This window comes from Centrocercus urophasianus, unplaced genomic scaffold (assembly GCF_019232065.1).
Source record: "Centrocercus urophasianus isolate 14NV4802_14NV808 unplaced genomic scaffold, USGS_Curo_1.0 seq_27, whole genome shotgun sequence".
Lineage (NCBI taxonomy): Eukaryota > Metazoa > Chordata > Aves > Galliformes > Phasianidae > Centrocercus > Centrocercus urophasianus.
Window position 1 is genome coordinate 9,020,653 of NW_024884833.1, and position 20,978 is coordinate 9,041,630.

At 36.8% G+C, this 20,978-nt stretch overlaps 1 protein-coding gene across 5 annotated transcripts in view; it reads right to left on the reverse strand.

Moving 5' to 3' along the window:
- Positions 1-20,978, reverse strand: part of TRPM6 (transient receptor potential cation channel subfamily M member 6) — a 96,419-nt gene that overhangs the window by 41,170 nt on the left and 34,271 nt on the right. For 3 of the 5 annotated variants that reach the window (XM_042826793.1, XM_042826794.1, XM_042826796.1), the window contains 14 exons: positions 19,446-19,570; positions 18,527-18,698; positions 17,148-17,322; positions 16,026-16,149; positions 15,132-15,204; positions 14,916-15,016; positions 9,303-9,437; positions 8,741-8,794; positions 6,516-6,656; positions 5,734-5,868; positions 4,544-4,824; positions 3,342-3,570; positions 2,696-2,851; positions 256-390 (listed from right to left, as the gene is read on the reverse strand). In XM_042826793.1, coding sequence (XP_042682727.1) covers positions 256-390; positions 2,696-2,851; positions 3,342-3,570; positions 4,544-4,824; positions 5,734-5,868; positions 6,516-6,656; positions 8,741-8,794; positions 9,303-9,437; positions 14,916-15,016; positions 15,132-15,204; positions 16,026-16,149; positions 17,148-17,322; positions 18,527-18,698; positions 19,446-19,570 — 2,036 coding nt within the window. Of the gene's footprint in view, positions 1-255; positions 391-2,695; positions 2,852-3,341; positions 3,571-4,543; positions 4,825-5,733; positions 5,869-6,515; positions 6,657-8,740; positions 8,795-9,302; positions 9,438-14,915; positions 15,017-15,131; positions 15,205-16,025; positions 16,150-17,143; positions 17,323-18,526; positions 18,699-19,445; positions 19,571-20,978 lie in introns of those variants that run through there. The other 2 variants (XM_042826795.1, XM_042826797.1) reach the window with 2 other exon arrangements.

Sequence of the window (20,978 nt, forward strand, 5' to 3'; positions counted from 1 at the left end):
TTTTTTTATTTTTTTTTTTTTTTTTTTTTTTTTATGGGCGTGCTGTTTCTATGCTTTTTTCAATAGCAGCTACGTGATTTTAGCTGTAAAGATTTTCATGCAATTGCGAGATTGCAAGAGAAATATTCACATCTTTTCCCACTCCTCCCCACCAGTTAGTCCATGCTGGGCAAAGAACAAGAACAAATGGTATCAAGTAGTACTTTAGAAATCAAGGAGAATTTTGGAAATCTAAGTTTTTGTGCAACGACAAACCGTGTGAAACCAGAATTTGACAATCGGTGCATTGTAGAACTCATAGATTTTTCTAGTGCCAGTCAGGTTTCCTTGTGCGTCGTCTACTTGACTTTCATCAGACGTCTGAGCTACCTTCTCCACATCACAATCTTTCTTTAAAAGGAAAGAGCATTTTAAAAGTAAGAAACTATAGCCTATGACAGCAAAGGTTGTGCTATGTTAGCAGAACACACAAATGTTTATGCTTTGTTCAGAATCTGTAAAAAATTACTCTAGCTTGATTTTATCTTGTTACAACCATTTCATTACCATCACAGCTTTTCTGCTATAAATACCTCTTAGTATTTGCTCTTATGATTAACAGGTAGAGATCAGCAGACCTAAACTTGGTCCTGTTTCTGACACGTTTCTCGTTTCAGCAAGACCTTTAAAATACAGACAAGTAGCAACTTCTATTTGACCTAAGTGTGTTGTTTAGAAATCCACTCACATCTGTGTGCCATTACGAAGCAAAGAAATAAGTAGCCTATTTCGGTCCATTGTACACAATCTAAATATACTTGCACATAAAATGTCAGGACAATGAAGTAATAAATACGAAATCCAGTTGCTATTTTTGATGTATTATATGCCTCATTAGAAGATGAAGACAAAACAAATATTCTGTCCCAAAATCTGCTTAGAAAAAAAATATATAATTTCTTCCTCAGCAAAATTAAAATAAAGGAAAAAACAAATCATTCTACGTTCACAGTTTGACACATGTACAAGAACCCTTCTCATGACATAAGAATTTGAGTTGCTGCAGACCCACAGCAGCAGACAGCTGGGATAAAAAAAAAAAAACAACAACCAACCAACCAACCAACCAAACAAACAAAAAAAAAACCAATAATAACAGAAGAATTTGAAAGGAGTTTCAAGAGATGAAATGGAGTACCCTTGCGAAACTATAGAGAGATAATAGCTGGTCAGGACGGGAGAAACCAAACTACTTCATTTTACTTTGTTTTAGTGTTAGTAAACTGTCTTGGCTAATATTGATGCTAAGACTTAATGTTAGTAGACATCTGCAGCATAGCATTTTCAGGACCTGGAGATCTATGTCCATTACACAACTCCTCCTTGAATTATGGGCAGAAAACTAAATATTTTTCCATCATCTTTGATTCAGAAAAGTAATAAAACAGAGAAATTGGTATACTGAATCATCCTGACATACTCTCACCAGAACCTCTCTAAGATAAATGAGAACTTCTCCCATGAAAGACTTCAATATCCAAGAAAGTGGAATTTATAACTACATGTAAAAAATGTTCTATGTGTCACATGTACACTGATGAAATGATCTATACTTTTTTCTACTATATTTCATATTAGAGTATTTAAGAAAACTAGGCCAGACTTTTGTTTTAAACAACTGTCTGTATTAGAAGTTAAACCTATTGCTAGTTTAGAAGGGAAGCAGCCTTTGTGGGACACGTGAAAAAAGTGCTGCACTGCCTTCCACCAGACTGCAGGGGGTCCTGAAAGCAAGTAATTAAAACTCACCTATTGTGTGTATCATAGCTGCTACCTAACCCCATAGAAAGCTCTTTCTGAGCTGACTATATTAGACAGGCACTGCAGGGAGTAAGAGATTTGAGCAGTTTTCCACATCAGAAATAAAAAACACAGGTGTGGCATTAACAGATCTGCAATTCTGCAGCAAAAGCCCCAGACAGTAATCCACTCTTATTTTATGCAAATTGAAAGTGAACTGAGAAGGTCCAAGGCAACCTATACCTCGTCTTCTGTAGGAAGAGCAAGACTGCCTGACACATTTCACTTGACAATCATGTTTTCACTGGTCAATGCTTTATCAACATCGATGTGTAGGAAGTTCTCTGTGTCTGATATCTGCCTCACACTGAAAAATTCTAGATGATTTTAAGTCAAGGAATTGTGAAAAAATGAGGAAAAAGGATAAACAACACTGCTTAGTGGAAGACTGGAGGAATTCAGATCTTAATGGGAAAAATCTTCACCTATGCTAGAGACTCTCTACATTCAAATCCAAGGACTTTAGTGCAAATACAAGACCCCATAGAGTGCTTCAGTACTAAGTTTATGTGACCAAACCAAAAGCACATTATGCTTTAAATAATATGAAGACTTAATTAGACTCAAGAGACTGAGAATTAGAGATACCTTTGAATAAAGAGAGTAGAGAGTTTATACACTAAAATAATAGCAAAATTGACTGACAGTTATAACTTCTGTATTCCTGTGAGTTCAGGAATTATTTTCTCAATACGAGCAGTGCAGGACAGATTAAGTGACTTGCCAAAGGTCCATTCAGGTTCTGCCCAAACCAGGACTCAAAGCCCTACTTGAGAATCTGGTGCCTTTGTTTCCATCTGAACGTTCCTCCCTCATTCAACAAACAGACACAAATGACTGCTTGTCACAGACTAACCAGAGACAGGACATCTTTAGTGCTGGCTGGGCTTTGATCACCATGGTAGCATGTGAACTGATGGAAGTCTTGAGACTGAGGCACATGAGACATTTCAGCCTTGCTTTTAAACTCCAGCATCAAGATAGTGGGAGGCAGGAGAATACTTATAATGACCTAAAAGAGGAATGTGAGATTCAGGAAATTAATTCAGTAGTGAAAGCATAGTCCTGAGGACAAAGATTGCCATGCACAGAGATAGCTAAAAAGCAGAGCTACTCCGTGGCCTGGGAAGGAGTCACTACAGCAGGAACTGCCACACCACACTCCTACTGTCTGTGAAGAACTACCCACTGCTCTAGATTCCCAGAGAACCAGCAATGCAGTGCAGTGAGAGCAGGTGGGGAGGGATTAGAGGATGCTGAGGAGATGGGAACAGAGACAACTCAGAATATGCATTCACCTTCTACTCCCCAGCTTGTTTTTGCAAAGAAGTAAAACCAAAGCAAACACTGTCCTCCCTTCCCGTGTCTTTCTTTTCTTTCCCAGATGTGCACAGTCCAATCCATGCTCAAGCATATCTACATTGGACTAGTTCATAACCATGCAGACACGTATAAAGCATTGGAACAGCATCTAAGTGCTCAGAAAGTTAGAGTGATGTTACCTTAAACCAGGAGTTCTTCCGCATCTTCAGACGTCCCATCCACATATCAGTCAGCAGCATCTGTGTACAAGTATGAGACACAAAAGGCCGAAGGCCCACAGATACTGCCAGTTTCAAGCACGTTGAGTTGCTCCAGTTTTTCAGCTCATAGGTCAGCAACTTCATGGCCATTTGTTCATTTTGTTTGAATGCTTTCTCCAATATATCTAAAGCAAGCTGCCCAAATTCCCTAGAACAGAAAAGAATTATCAGTCACAATAGCAGGGACCTGTCAAAACTCAGAATTACTACTGCAAAGAGTTCCATTAACTAAAGTTCAGTGAAAAATCACAGTATATCTTCTCCCACTGCTCACATTGCTTTATCAATATATAGAGTAAAAAATAATTTGGGGGGTAAATGTAATTATTTAGTTCTAATCATAGACTTTTGCGACATCTTGTTTTCTAATTTTTTTATTTGTTTTGTTCCTAACCTCATTCAGTGATCAAAATGGATCCTATAAAATGCTGTGCATTTCCTTCAGCAACTCATCACTGTGAGGAAGCAAAGCAGATAGTTGTAAAAACCTCTTCTATTACAATAGTTCCTATAATATTTTTGTTGAAGAGACTCCGCCAGAAGATATACCTTCCTTTAAATTAAACTTTGGACTTATACACGTTAACAAGCCAGCACAATTTACTGTACTCTGAATTGGAGGAATTATAGTTACAAAGCCATAGGAAACCCTGAAATGATATAACAAACTTGAAGAAAATTCTTGGACTTCATTTTTCATTTACTCAGATATTTCAGGAAAATACTTCCTTTTATGTGTTACACAAAGCAGGACTTAAGGACTGGTTTTACTTTGCTTATTACCAACTGTTAGCGCTGGTTTGAAAAGTTTAATACAGTTGTACCATAATGGCTTTTTCACAGATGAAGCTGATAAGGGAAGCCACAAAGGAAATTTCAACTTTCCACTTAACCATTTAGCAGTGAGATATGTATTTCTCACCTATATTTTCATTTTCAACTGTGCAACTAGATTACATGCTAGTAGATTTCCCTTAACACTTGATTAGACTGTGCACTAATACAGAGCTCCACTGTACGTTATAAACAATGCACAGCTGAAGGTATTTTACACTCTACAGTCTGCAGAATCACTAATCTTAAGCACTCCTTGTGCATTAAGAAAAAGGGAGAACTCATACTTTGAGTACTTCTTAAGTTCTTCTGAAGTGTCATCCATCATGTTGCTCTGCTTAGCTTCATGTGCCATTGCCCTGTAGAGTTTACAAGCCACAACCGCTTTGACCATGGCTTCCTCTCCGTGCTGCCAGAAGAACATCGCCATCTTCTGTCTTCTCATTAAAACTGCCCAAACCAGGAGGTCATTATAGGGGTAGATAAAACCAGATGACTCATAGTTTTCTGCAAATTTTATATTCTCTTTTAATTTCTTCTTAGACTTATGGAAACCAGTTGATTTTTCCTATAAATTTGTTTAAAAAAAAATAAATAAATTTCTGTGAATGGTTGAGGCTCATGTAAAGAAAACTGCAAGCAAACCCAAATTGCAAATAGCCAAGTGTTTGGTTTTCACATATATCTAAGTCATAAACCATAGCTAATATTATAGTCAGATTACTAGTGCTAAGAAGGGATAACATCTGCAGAGGAAAAACACTCCTCCCATTTACTGCCATCCCTTGTCTCCAGTCCCTGAAACACCAAGATACTACTTTTATGTACTTGAGTCACGGCAAGAGAAAAAGCAAGAGGAAAATCAAATGTAGCCAAAGGACTTAAAATAGTTAAAGTTAGTTTTTACTGTCTGCCACACATATAGTGTAGAGTTTCTACACATTCCTATCTGGGTATTCTCTGCTAAAGGCAAAGAAAGTCTTGCTAAAGTGAGTTCATCCTGGCTCAGTTCTAATAAAGCCAATTGAACTCATTTAACTTCATGGTTACATATCAGATACCTATGAGTAATACCTATGTAGTGACCTTTGCTCTTTTAACATTCTTTCCTTGATAGAAAATATTGTTGCCATTTTCGAGATATCAGAACTGTAACTCTTAGTGCAGTTACTTTTATAAGCAATCCTGAGAAAAAACAGGGAAAATCAGAAAATTCCTACTGCTATTTCCAAATATGAAGAATTCCAGCCACAACTGAATGCCACGGATTTTATTTACTTTAGTGAATAAAAGCCCTTATCCAGAAGTGGATTAAGGTCACAAAGTATCATGGGAGGAGTACGTTACTTTATAAAAAATAGGCAATAAAAACTTATAACAAAGTAACAGCCTGCAAGTATATGTCTTCAACAAATCTTTCAGAAGACTGATCAGTAGACCAATTAGTTCTAAGAACAGTTCAGAACAATTACATTACCTTGCATTTGTAAGGTTGTGCTGTTCTGAAGAACTGAGAATGCAAGGTATTTTCAGGAGATCCCATTCTGCTACCCATCTGATTGCTCTGATGAAGGGAATGAGACAGGTTCTCCGAAAAGCTGGAGAGCACTCTCTAGATGAAAATGCAGACCACAAAACACACACGCAAAAAATCAAATTAGGGGTGAAATTTATTCATTATTTATTAGCAATAAATTATAATTAGTAACCAGTATTTAATGCTGGTTTTGATGGTGCCTCTGAGTTATTCAGAGACTACTTGAGTCAGCCACCATTGTAACTACAGTAGGAGCACATACTGTCAAGATAAAAATGGCCTGTTCGACATTTAATTTTGAAATTTAAATCATACATATATCTCTAATTCTCTGAAAGATGACATACATGTTTCCCCAATAACACACAGTCATCTACACAGAGTTTTTGCTACAATTGAATCGCCTGGATACTGGATACTTTTCCAAATGCCTATCTTTATGAAAGGTTCCACAAGTTCTTTAAAAGACAAAAGTTTCCCTGAACTTTTTGCTGACCATTTTATGCAAATGATAGCATATCTAACATTTTGTCTAGATATCAGGTGCATTTGCCTGGTCCATTTCAAATCTCTCCTCAGCTGACAAGTTTATAGACCTGTCAAGCATAGAATATACTTAACTTATGGTCTTCAAACAAACCACAATGACATCCTGAGCTGTTTTCAGGTGTCATGCTATGACTTTTCTTGGCTCCCCATGGTAAGCATTTCACAGAATTTACCTTGTGCTTTCTGCAGAGATTATTGTACAGAACTCGGAAGTGTTTCCTTGTGTAGCTGCTTCGATAAGCTTCCCCAAGGAGATACTCTATCACCAACCCAACATCAATCAAGGATATCCTATTATCTGAGGGAAGTGTGCTCTGAAACACCAAATGTCACAAGAATTTCATGATGTTATTATATGCAAAATTCAACACCTGTTACTATGAGGGAATGCTGGTAGAAGGTGCAACTGACAGCTCTGGCATCTGTCAGAAAGAGTACACATTCTTTAGGCATATGGAATTTCTCTGAGAAGGAGAAAATAAGGCACACTGATATTTTTAGCCTAAAAATGTGACATCTGCTGTACACTGCATACACGTCACATAGGGACATACACAAGACCAGCTGTATTCAATGGTGAGAGTAATTTACTTCAGAATACTCACTGATACTTACCAGACAGACTGATAAAAACATTTTTTTCTGATAACAAGAGACAACTGGCATTGTACAATTTGCTCATTAAACCAATTCATTAAAAACAAAGTAGTAGATGATGAATATATTTAATATTGTAGAGTAACTCCAGGAGACCGGAGTCTTTTGTAGAGGCTCAAGACTACCATGACAACTAAAACAAAAGCTTCACTTCCACGTTCATTATATGTATCTTCCAAGTCTGTCACCACTTGTGTTTAAAACACCACTGATTGCCTGCTTACATTAAATGCACTTCCAAGACACAAGCTTTGTGACAAATTATTTGAAAAACAGGTTATCTGGTTATCTGTCATATGGATGACAAAGATTATCAGCAAAACCTTAAACCATAACTCTTGGATATGAAAAATGGGCCTTCCTGTACAGCATCAGAGGTTTTATACATTCCCAGCAGTCTACACCTCTCTGACTGTGAAAAGCCATTTTCTTCATTAGGCTGAGCTTTTTTCAGGAGACTTCACTGACTTCTCAGGATAACCAGTTAATGCTATCCATTCCTGAGAACAAGGGGCACCAACAAACACACTGAGTATTCTGGGGCATATCTCACAGGATAGGGCTTGGCTTGCTCTTAATGCTCTGGCATTAAGGGACAGACCAGTATTTATGATTATCTGTATCCGTAGGTACTGCTTTGCATGAAAAAAAAAACATATATATTATGCTTGTAGGGCAAGCTACAGTGTATTTCTGCTCAAACACCAGCAACAAAGCTGGTCACATTAATGGAGAAAGTATCTCTATTCTTAGAGTGGAAAGGTAGAATATATTTTCAAGATTGTGACTCTCTCTCTTCACCACATAAATTAGACCTCAAATATTTCCATCAGCATGGGAAAGGACAGCTTGCCATAAAAAGCAGAACATGCTGCACAGCAGCATTAACATGAAGGTTATCTACAAAAATAAACTTAATTCAGAAATCCGAGATAAGATGAGATAAGAGATGAGAGATAAGATCCGAGATACATGAAATCAGAGAATTCTGCAAGCAGTCATCTTTGGTTTTTTTTGTTGTTGTTTGTTTTTGTTTGTTTGTTTTTTCTTTCTTATCTTAGTATTCATGCCTTAGAAAGAATTAGCCAATTAACACAGTTTTGTATCTCGGCATTTCCTGTAGTGGAGACTAGATGCAAAAAGAACTGCTCATCTTTTCCCGACTAAGCAAAGCTGTCAGGTACAATAGATAATGGTAATAAAAAATAAATTAAATGTAGCTAAATAATAAGGCTTCCACTGAACTAAATCAGACAGAGCTCTGTGCAGTAGTCATCCACTGCCACCTTCTGTTCTTCAGGACTCTGCAGCACATTAATATATACACTGTCACAACGTCTTTCTGTTACTGCTTAACAAGGAAAATCTTTCTTTAGCTTTAGGGGGAAAAAACTTGACAGCAGTAAGTATAATTATTGCACTAATGTACTAAATCTTTTGTGCAACCACTTCATAATGTCATTTCAGTAATTCAAGAAATAGACAGTCTGATCTATACGAACTGCCAAGCTTTGAAATTAAGGTACTGGACTCTGGGGAAAATGCAGTAGAAGGTTAGTTAATTGCTTGGGGGTATTAGTGGGATGAGGATAAAACTATTTAGTAGATAAAGGGTTTTAGTAATGAATCCATCGTTTCTACTATTTTGTATTCCCCAGTATTGACTAATAGCAGGGTACCACTGGACACTGAAACTTTTAAGTTACTATTTTAGCTCCTCAGCTTTTCCTATATCCATTACCTGTTTCACATCTCGAATAAGGTGCTGCAAAAGTAAATTGGATGGTCCTTGTTTCTGTTATGTGAAAAGAAAAAAAAAAGTAAACCAGCATGTCTCTCTACATTTGAAAATCAAAGAAGCTTGAAGATCTTCAGAATACACCACTGTGATTCATTTTCTTCCACAAACCTATTCAAAATAATTGATCATCAATCTGCAGCACTTCCACAATCTTCAATCTTGACATATGCTAAAAAGAAGCAAGTATAACTTTGGTTAAATAGCATACCATTTCCAGCAAGATAATCATACATCAAATACCAGACTAAAATCAGAGTATACTTTCATAAGCTTCAAGTGAATATTCAGTCTGGTTTAAGTCAATGAACTGAAAAATAAAAAGATGGGACACATTCTTCATTTAAAAAAAAAAAAAAAATCATTGAAAAACATTAATTTCCAATTTTTTTCCAAAGCCTTTTGTAAAAAATGTGGGCTAATCTCTTAAGCAGAACAGTAATCTTTCTACATATTTTTATCCAAAGTCATCTGTGTGCCTTCTGTAAGGCACTACAATACTCACTGTATTGTAGAGCTCATCCAGACGAGATATGGTAAGAAAACGGTGCATGTTCACTCCATGCTCTATTAACAGCTTTACAAAATCCACACGGTCCATCACTAAAGCATCCAGCATTGCTTGTTCCAATGCACCAACCTTGAGAAGGACAGAGACAGAGGGAAAGCCTGGAAAACCATCTTATTTTGGAGACGGAAAAAAAAAATCCTGAACTGCTGAGAAACTCTTTATCACAATGATTCATCTTCATGTGTACTTCCAGCACACAATATGAAAGAAAAATATGCTGGAGGAAGCATCCTCACAAAAAAATCCAGTAGTGAGGGGGAGTACAACAGAGTCTCATAAACCCACTGTCTAAAAGGACTTTTACAGAAGATTATACAACCAAACTTGGATAAAACACATGAACACAAAGATGATCAGGGGGCTGAAGCACCTCCCATATGAAGACAGGCTGAGGGAGCTGGGCTTGTTCAGCCTGGAGAAAAGAAGGCTGCAGGGTGACCTCATTGCAGCCTTTCAATACCTAAAGGGAGCCTACAAACAGGAGGGGAATCAACTTTTTGAAAGGGCTGATAACTGCAGGACAAGGGGAAATGGTTTTAAGTTGAGGGAGGGGAGATTTAGGTTGGATGTCAGTGGGAAGTTCTTTACAGAAGAGTGGTGAGGTGCTGCAACAGGCTGCCCAGAGAGGTTGTGGATGCCCCGTCCCTGGAGGTGTTCAAGGCCAGATTGGATGGGGCCCTGGGCAGCCTGGTCTAATATTAAATGGGGAGGTTGGTGGCCTTGCCTGTGACAGGGGGGTTGGAGATTCATGATTCTTGAGATCCTTTCCAACCCTGGCCATTCTGTGATTCTGTGATTCTGTAATACTATACTCTACAGTAGGATAATACTCCCCTGCTCTAATTCACTTTAGAAGCTAATGTATGATAATGCTTCAGGCAGAAAGAGAGCCACTTCAAGGTACTGTATTTCAAGATCTCTCTGTAGAATTTTAAGTCCTCTAAAGCAGATTTCACATATGAGAGAGAATCTGGACTAGAATAAGGTCTCTAAAAGATGCTGCAGAACAGAGCTGTACCTACAACACTGTTCAAATTTTGAAACACTATAGTCACATTACCTGCACACAGCTTAATGGGATTTCTACATGCAAAATAGCAAAGGAGCTGGATATATGAGGAACACATAAGAAGATATCTGCAGAACTTAGATACACAGAAAATGCAGTGCAGTGAGCAGAATGAGAATGATGGCACCCAAACAGGACAGGTGCAAAGTTGGAATGCAAACGTACTCTCTTCTGTGCATGTACTCAGTTTCATGAGTGTGACTGTATAAGATAACCAGCAAATGTTATAAAAGTGAAAAGAAATAACTTCATAGAATCATATCATAGAATCACAGAATGGCCTGGGTTGAAAAGGACCACAAAGATCATCTAATTTCAAACCCCTGCTATGTGCAGGGTCACCAACCACCAGACCAGGCTGCTCAGAGCCTCCAGGGATGGGGCATCCACAACCTCCTCGGGCAACCTCAGTGTGTCACCACCCTCTGAGTGAAAAACTTCCTCCTAACATCTAAACCTCCCTGTCACAGTTTAAGACCACTCCCCCTTGTCCTATCACTATCTAGCCTTGTGCAATGTTCCTGAATTACTCATACTTCTTTCAGAAATATCTCAAAGTCTATTCTTGTATAAATTTCCTGGAGCAGTTACTCCTTACACTGAAAGTTTGACTGCTGAGGTTTACAGCAATCCAGTAACTCCTAGAATGATACTTTTCGTTGTAAAGTCCCTTCCAGACTGAGATTACCTTTAAGCAGAAACGTAGTTACAGCTGGTCATAATCCTTACTTCTCAACTTTTAAGACCAGAGTGCTAAAAAGAAACGTCCACAATTTCTGCATAGTCACACACTTCCTTAAAGCACTTAAATGCACAGAAAAATACTATGTCTGCATGAATAATCACTCGCTTAAATGGATGATTAAAAATGTGTTCAAAAATTCCAACATCCAGCTGCAGTAATTGTGCACAAACTGTATACCCTTACAATTGCACTGGCTGAATGAGCATCTAGGTCAAAAAAAAACAAAAAAGACTTGCATATATATGTTTCGTCTTTTTTACAATTTGTGAAGAAAATACTGTTATTTAAGATTGTTTTCTCCTTGTTGAAAGAAAATTTTCAGGAATATGCTTCTTTGCAATTTCTTGCTGGAGAAGCAAAGAGAGGCATGAGGGTTGTTTATTACAAGTTCTTTAAATCTTACTTGAAGAGGAGAATGTACTCATTATTTGAAAATGACTTTTCATTCAAAATGGTGCCAAACGAATGTACTGAAACAGATAGGAACACACAGACAGATCTTTTTTGAAACACATCTGAAGCAGAGGAGAGGAGCAGGGGAGAAAATCCATGATGATCAAGGTGCAAAAGAAACATGAAAAGGCATAAGGTTATTACAGACGCAGTAAATTGATTCACTGCCTCGTTCCAAACTACACAGTGTAGTGGGAAAGTTCCTACAACAAAGTTTTCTTTAGGGCAAATAAATCCAAGGAACTGTGTCAAATTAGTCTGACAGTAGAAAAGATTTTAGAAGTCATGAGTAAAATGGTAGCAAATTGTCAGTATGGTGCTTCCCACTCTCAGGAAGCAGGGACAGCTGAAATTAGCCCTACTAACAGCATAATAGAAGATGGTAGAAAAATATGCTAATTTTTTAAAATAAACAAAAGTTGTCAATCTATGTACATTAATATTGTCAGAACTTTCTAAGGAGAAATATAATTAAAATATGTTATGAAACACCAATAATAGAGACATGGGTAAATACAATAGAGTAAAAGAAAGCAAGACATTTATTTCATAAAATGAAATCATAACTACTAGAATTTTTACTTGGATATTGAGAATAAGGCTTTCTGACTATCACAGCATATTATCTCCATAAACTATGTTAGCAGTGACTTTCTTAAAGGAGTTCTAAATGAATTATGTGGTCACAAGGCAGAAGGTCTTCTAGTTGACTAACAGCTAACCACATGGCAGGAAGAACGGACATTGAGAAAATCCCACATATTGAATACTGCTTTGGCAAAAAATACTCGTAATAGCTAAACTGGTTGTGAAAAAGAACAGAAAAATCTCACAAAATTTGGGCCAACAAACCAATCAAAAAAGAAAAAAAAAGAAAAAAAAAGATGAAATTTAATATTGGCAATCATGAAATACTGTGCACTTGAGTAAAAAAAAATAATAATCCACTTGCACAATATGAGCCTTGAAAGTACCTCAGAAAATACTCAGTGTACAGATACTAGTCAATTTATTTATGCTTAAATTAATGCAGAATCATATAAAAATATTTCTATTTCACCAAATATCTCAACAAAGAACCACATCTTGAATAGCTGGTACACCACCAGTTAGTTTACTGACATTCAGGGACTAAGAAACTGTTACTCATTATTCCCCACATCCCAAAGAAGAGATGGCATCAGATGAAATTTTCACACAGCAAACAATCATTGACATCTAACATTCTTAGTTTAAGATCTCAGCCTTCCCTCTCAACTTTTTATATCAGTTATATTAATTTACAGCTCAAAATAGGTTTAACCTGCCACATATATAAATATGAATGAATGATGCAGACCCACAGGCCTTGTTAGAATACATCTTCAGAGATAAAAATGGCAAAAGCTTAATACTTTGGCTACTACAATAGCATAGAATTTAAAACAGGAAGAATAAATGCTGTCTGTTCTTCCTCAATACCTTACACAAATAGTGCAAATAAAGTTTATCAATATCTTGCAGTGAGACTGAAGAACTGCCAGAATAAATGCAAATAAAGAAACATACATGTTATAAAACAGATCTTGAATGAAGATACCAGAAAAAAATCAGTTCCCTTTATAGGGTCAAAGCATAATAGCATATTAAAAAAAAAAAAATAAAAAAAAAATTAAGGCAAAAATATGTACACATACTTGTTTATACACAAATCTTTTCCATATCTTCTTTTTTGTATCTCATAAAAACAAAAGTCTCTGTTGCACAAATACTATTAAGGTTCTGTGGTCAATCACTCAAAAGCTATCACATAATTCATCACCATGAATAATGGTACAATTACTCACTGCACAATCATATACAGTGTTTTCCTAGAGGGGAAACCAGCTCACTCAGTTCACACAGTGAATGATGCTCACTCAGCAGGCAGCTATTCAACATTTTGATCTAGTCTTATGGTTTCAGACTTGGATCACCCTTTATCATTTGCACACTATTCAAATACCAGAAAATAACTGGGAAAATTCCTTCTTTATTTTTCAGCGAGCACTGAACACCGTTCTTACCACTGATTTTTTTCCTCAAGATTATTCTGTGATCACCAACACTTCATGGATAGTGAACTGAGCCCGAAGAGGAAACAAATTTAATTCACAGATGCCCAAACATCTCAAGCGTAATAGTCACATATCCAGCTCTGTACACCACCGGGTTGTATAAAAAGGGATATAGAGTGCACTGAAGATGTATAAGAACTAGTGACCAATAAATACAAGCCTTTTTTTTTTTTTTTTAAGTGATCAACTTGGTCAATTAGCAAAATACATATATTCACTGTCTGTTATACCAAATTTAGTCTGGAAAGTTCTCGGAATAGCAAAATCAATATTGTAATTCTTAGAGGGCAAAACTTACTTAAAATGTAGTTTTGGGAGCTTCAGATGTCATTTCTTTAAGAAAAAAATTTACTTTTGAAATCAGCGGAAAGTCCCAGCACTCTCAGCATTTCCTAATAGGAGAGACATTCCAGTTTCTTAATCGTATTTGTGGTCCCATGTTGGACTCCTTCTAGTAGGTCCACATCTCTCTTGCACTTGGGGACCCAGAAATGGACACAGTCCAAGAGCAGCCTCAGCAGTGCCTCAGTAGAGTGGGGAGGTCACTTTTCTGGATCTGCTAGCAGTACTGCCCAACACAGCTAAAAATACTGTTAGGCCTTAGCCTGCTAAATGGCAAGGGCTGCTGACTCATATTCACCTTGGTGTCTGTCGGGTCTTTTTCTGCAAAGCTGAGCCACAATGCCATATTAACAACAGTTTTTTCTACCTGTCAATACCATAAAGTATTCAGTATTGATCCTGGAAGATCCTAATTTCCTAGATCTAGGAAAACAGAGAAAATACTCCTTCAGGAGCTAAGTCTTTCAGGAAAAAAATGTACTCTGGATTACAAAGAAATGTCCATGACAATCAGATATTGTCAACACAGGCTTGAAAAATATACATCCAGATGGATCACTGAAGCTATTTTGAAAGGCTAGCAGTGAAAACCATAGGAATTTTAGAAAGAATCTCTTTTCTAGATAAACACAGCACTTGATTCTTCATGTGATGCCCTCTGCATTTGAACACTTTGAAGTTTTAAGGACAATGACTCTCCAAAATCAGAGATCATAACTCCAAAAGACTGAATCCAAGCACCATACCACTCCTTAGCTAAAGCCTGACAAATGCAAATTATGCCAAATCAGTCACCACAACAAAATGTAAAGACACTGTGAAAAAATAAAATATAAAAGTACCTTCCAGTGTTGTCCATAAACCAATATATGTTTCTTGGCAATATCTAGCTGGTTCCAAGCCAATGCCAAATTCAGCTGATCTGATGCAGACATATTTGTACCTAGGAAACAAGTAAAAAAACCAGCAGTTTGCACGATCAATATTATTCCTTTGCTTTGGAAAGGTAAGATGACAAGACTGCATGTCAGACAAGAACTGTATTTTCAAATATGTACCTTTCAGGAGTGCAGTTAGAATTGACAAATCAATGTCTTGATGCTCTTCAGATTCCACATCAAGTACAGTTATCTGTTAGAATTGCAAAAGTACACTATTTGAGGTGTGATTATTTCTTCTTGGCTCTGGTAGATTAAATCATACACACCAACATAAACACTGGCAAAGCCCAGACTAATTTTCCTTTGTTTCAGAAAGGAAATGTACCATTTTGCATGTAATGCAATAGCATCCAAGACCAACTGCCATCAACCTACTGCATAATAACATGAGTCTATTTCTTTCCAATTAGCTTTAAAGCTCTGAAATATAAAAATGCAATATGATAAATAACTACTCAGCTTCCAAGTAGAGAACAGACACTTTAACAAATTAAAACAAATAATAACAAAAACAGAATGGATAGTTTTCATTTTAGTAATCTCTGTCATTATTCCTAAAACAAATATTTGGCAGCCCTAAATGTGCTCACAAGTCACTAAACATGCCAGCATATTTTGAAAATCCCTATGCTCTGTGACAAAATCAAGCACAATACTATTATGAGTAGAAGAATGGATATAAACACTTCCAAATTACACAGAAAACACTACTAAATGATTTAAAAAGTAAAAATTACTTTATCTTTCTTGTGAAAATAAAGATGCCTAGCCTCAACTAAAATCAGAAAGGTTGTCATTTCATAAGCAGCCACTGAGATTTCCGAAGTTAACTCCTAAGAAGCATCTGTGGAGCTGCCTAAGATATAAATCAGCACAGACTCTTTTGTGTCACTTTTATTTTAGGGATAACATTATTACGCTTACAACTGTGGTGTCAATCAAACACAAAAAGGGCAAAAAAGATTACAGCAGATCAATATATTGTAAAGTCAGAGCATGAATCCCACTCACAGACTTTCTGTGCTCCATGCATTCCATCAAAATGTGAAATAGATGACTGGACTGTTTCTGTCCCAAACTAAACATGTTTTGAATCATTACTAAAACCTCCTGCTTCACTTGAGGGCGCAGCTCCCTGAAAAAGAGATACACAAGCTAAAATATTACTGGCTACTTCTCCCCAGTCCAAACAACATCTAAGGAAGAGGAGAAAACTGTGCTGAGCAGAGCTGTGTTACTGCTTCCTTCGTCCAATAAAAGAAGGCAAAGATATCCTATAACATCAATTATTATTTACACAGACATTTGCTCTGATCATACATACTGGAAATAAAAAAAATGAGAAGTTAATTTTTAAGGGACTGTCTGTGCATATAGAGCAAACAATCACTGAAATTTTAGCAATCATCTTCATTCCTTCATATTAATTTATAAATAAATTCAATTCCTCATTATTTGTTTATTAATCTTAATATATCTTTTTTTTTTTTTCTACACCCATTTTCCCCTTATTTCTGTCTGCTAACATTGCTGTTTATATTCTTCTCTCCTGTTCAAACGACCAGAAGTTCTTTTTAAAGATCAAGAAATATGGAAGGAAAAGAAAGTGAAAAAACTTCTCATTGCAATGTGTTACAGAAAAATAGTATGCTCAGAAAAGGATATTAAGATTACAAATAAATTAGTAGTGCAGTATTCAGTAATGAATAACTGAAGCTTACTAAATTGTCATCTTTTAATTGGAACAAATCCAGTTTTGTTTCTTTTTAATTAACTTTCATGTAAATAGCCCTTTTGACTTTCACACAAAAAAAATTAATTTGCTACACAAGTTCACAAATCTATTTATTTTCATTTTGCATACAAAATTGGCATCAGAATGGGTTTAATGTAGAGTCCGCAGCTAAGAACTGCACTGAAGGTGACAAAACAATCACAACAAGAATTACAAATACAGATTAACACTGGGTTAATCAAAGCCAAACCCAAGGCACATCATTCTTCTTCCTACCTCAGTCCTCACAGCCTACATTCACTAACCCCACACTAGCGGTACTAGAAACATTAGAAATCATCTCTGTGGTTTGGGCATTTTTAGATCACCCCCAGCATGGCAGATCATGCGCTACTCACCCTGTATCACCCGTATGTTTGTGGGTGAAAGCCAGAATATCAGCAGCTCTGCCAGTGCCCTCATAGACCACCACAGGGACAGGTGGGCTGGTCGTTACATACTCCCACACCATTGGAATCACATTGGCATCTCCTTCCACCACCAACCCAACTACGGGTACACCTTGGCCCATTCCTGTTTCAAAACACACCTACCAGTTACAACTAGGTCTCAGTTGTGCACACAAAAAAACCACATCATCAGGAGATAAGATCATTGCCGGACAGATTATACATGATGGAGTCTCATAGTAAGTACGTAGTTCAACAGATAGGAAATCATGTGCCCAGCATCTCTTGTCTGACCTAATTTTTCTATGAATGACTTTCACAGTACACAGTGATGGTGCTTTAAAGGTGACCCATAACCTTTTTGTTACCTGAACAAACAGAAAAGTAGTTTGGTACTTTTTTTTAAGGATTTTCTCAAGTTGTACACCAGATAGTATTCCTCTTAATAATCTAAAATAAATTTCAAGTAAGGTGCGATAGAAATAAATTTTAAAAAATAATAATTCTGATTTAGAATTTCTCCTAACATGAAAAAGTGTCAGAGATTGATTTAGAAGTTCTAAATACAAAACATTAAAAACTGAGTTGTCTCTAAATACAATACTTAAACAGATAAAGAAAACAAAGATTCAATATAACAATTTAGCTAATGTTTTTTTAGCATGCTAAAAGATTTAAATCATTGTAAGAATGAATTTCCACAAATGACTTATACAATCTAGTCCATAAAAGGAAATACTCATCTGCATAATAATTATTTCCTCGATAATTTCTATACTACAATTCAATTACTGCATAGGCAAACAATGGAATTTACACAACCTGAGAAACAGAAACACTAGATGTAAGCATTCCTTTTGCAATCAGTCTTTGCCTCTGAACATGGGGAGGTCACAGTGACAGACTTTTAATGAGGTTAAAAGTAACAGATGACTGTGTTCTCTCCACCTGGCAAAACTACCTGGTGCTTACATAGAGACTATGCAGAACTGTGCATGGTGAGCAAACAGTCAGTGGTCATACTATGGACAAAAGATACGCTAACTCCAATGCATAAAGCTTCATGAGAATACTACTCTTTCCGTTTTTCCTGATACTCAGAATTTGAGAAACATGCACTGGGCAACTTTTAACCACAGTGAAATCACAAATGAATTGCAGAATCATTTGCATTGGAGAAGACCTTTAAGATCAGTTTAAAATTAACAGTTACACCATTAGATCATGTCCCTAAGCATCACACACAAGAGAAGATGACAGGAAATGTTAAGTACCTCCATGACTTTTTAGACAGGGTTTTCTGTGATAAAGCTCATGGCAGTACTTACTTGTGTGTATTTTTTGATGTGACAGATACTTCTCCAGATTCCTCCTGAGCACCATTTCATTCCCACACTTGCCTACTGTCCCATCATCTGCCATTAGAAAATGAGAATGCATGCTGTTGAGGGTACTTAGTTTGCTGAGGGGATTTCCAAGAGTTTGGTACAGGCAAACTACCTATAAAAAGCAAAATAAAACGTTATTCACAGAAACCAGCAAAATATCATGTTGCCTCATCTGTGTGTATTTCTTCATCATATCATAGTCCAAAGCAATCATGCTTTTTGTTGCTCAACTAACAACTCAAGATCACATAATATGATCTTAACAGCAACAGTTTATAGCCAGAAAGCAATTCTGATTAGGCAGACTTGCAGCTCTTATTAAGAGACACTGGCAACCTTTCTCAGCTATAGTCGAAACACAGTGGCACTTTTCTCCTCAGTGTATTTCCAATAAAAACATGTACGCTACCATTTATCAGGAATGATTTTGCCTTTCTTGTCAAGTGTCTTCAAACAATTACATAGACTGCATCCTTACACTGGCACTGACCTAAAATTCTAATTTATGAATAAAAATCACACATGTTAATAGCCTTTTCGCATATACAATTAATCTTATTGCTTATTCTACATCACATGAGTATAGAAATACGTAAATTGCATCCACAAGAAAATTACCTAATTAACTGCAATATTTTAAAAAAATAAGAAAAAATGCTTTAAACTATCTATTTAATAAGAAAAACAGAATACACTGTCTCAACATGCCACAGAATTCTGCCCCTGAAAAAATCCTAAACCTCTGCTGCTAAGAAAAAAAATCAAACTAGTGAAATGAAGCAAGTACAAAATGAAGTGTGAAAGAAAGCTAAACCATTGCTCAAACATGGCTTTTATTATTAAAATGCATCAAACTCACATCTTTCCCAATGAGATCCCTCTGGTTCTCAATGATACCCCATGGGGGGATCCCAACAGCACAGATCTTTCTCAGGTATGGTGAGGCACGTCCTTTCAGTGCATCCCCCACATGTCTGGACACTCCTAAACAGATAATTAACCATAACCATAACTTTTCTTCTGCATTTGAGACTTGCTACAGGACAACAACTGAAGGACTTCCCATCTTGCATGAGAGTTGCCCTGAAAGTAATGCCTCCTATTTTGTTATGTTGGCCTACAATGTAAAAGGCAAATGTTAGTGGTAGGGCAGTAGAGGTTGAACCTTTCCACCAATATTCTGCTTAATTTTGTTGCCATGAAACAGATGGCATCAGAGGGGCAGTCTTACAAAAAAGCATCTGACACCATTAAATTCCTCCATATAAAGCACTGAATTCCTCCATGCAGAAAAAAAATGGCATCCATTGACATTTGTTGATGCTTACTGAAAGTTTATAGAGATCAACTTGCTTACTGAACGCTTATAGAGGGCAGAGAATGTCAGAACAGAGAGGTGGTGAGTGGTGCATATCAGCAGCATCAACAGCAGCATGAAAGACAAGCCATGTTATGGACAGCCATGCACAGTTTTCATACCACAAAATGAAGAGCATCTTGATCAGCTCATTTACACAAATCAGTGGATTATGACTAGGGAGTGTACAGAGCTGAATATTGGCTTCAATGCATTGAAAATAATGGTGGCAAGAATAGAATATCAAAAAGTTTTGACCAGGTGTTCAAACCTGGAATAGAAAGAACACCGTACACAAGTTTGTCAGGACCAAAACTGGACCAAAACTGTGCTGAAGGCAGTCATTTCCCAGACTGTATCATTACCAGTGATGAGGTGTGATGTCACCACTACCAGCCCAAATCAAAACAGCAGTCTGTAGAATGGTGACATGTGAATTCAACATCTCTTGCAACATGATAACATACCAGGCTCAGTACCAGCTTGTAGATTGGGGTATATTGCCAATATTGGCTGGGCTGTCCTACCACATCCCTGTTATAGTGCAGATTAGGCACTTTCTGACTTCCATCTATTTGGGCTGATAAAAGATGGACTCCCCAGGCAACACTTTCCTAGCTATGACATTGTCATAGCAGCTGTGAAACAGTAGGTCACCTCCATTGGTGAAGACTGTGATGAGTGTGGCATGCAAGCTCTTGTTCGTCATGGGCAAAAAGTGCATAGCTAATGGTACTAACTGTGTTGAAGTGTTCTGTAGCTGAGAATTTCCTCTATCAAAGTGTTATTCTACTCTTTGTATCTGTTGCAGTTTCCATGGAAATAAATAGGATAAATTACTTTCAGAGCAACCTACATATTGTATTCTTTGGTTATGTTTTAACCAGAAATAAACCATGCTCCCTGTGTGTATACTTGATATGAACAGCTGTAATTGTAAGGTTCAAACATAATGACCCAATGCTTCAAACTCAAATTTTTAGTTAATAATGCCTGTTTACATGCCAATGGTACTTTCTATCTAATCATAAAAAC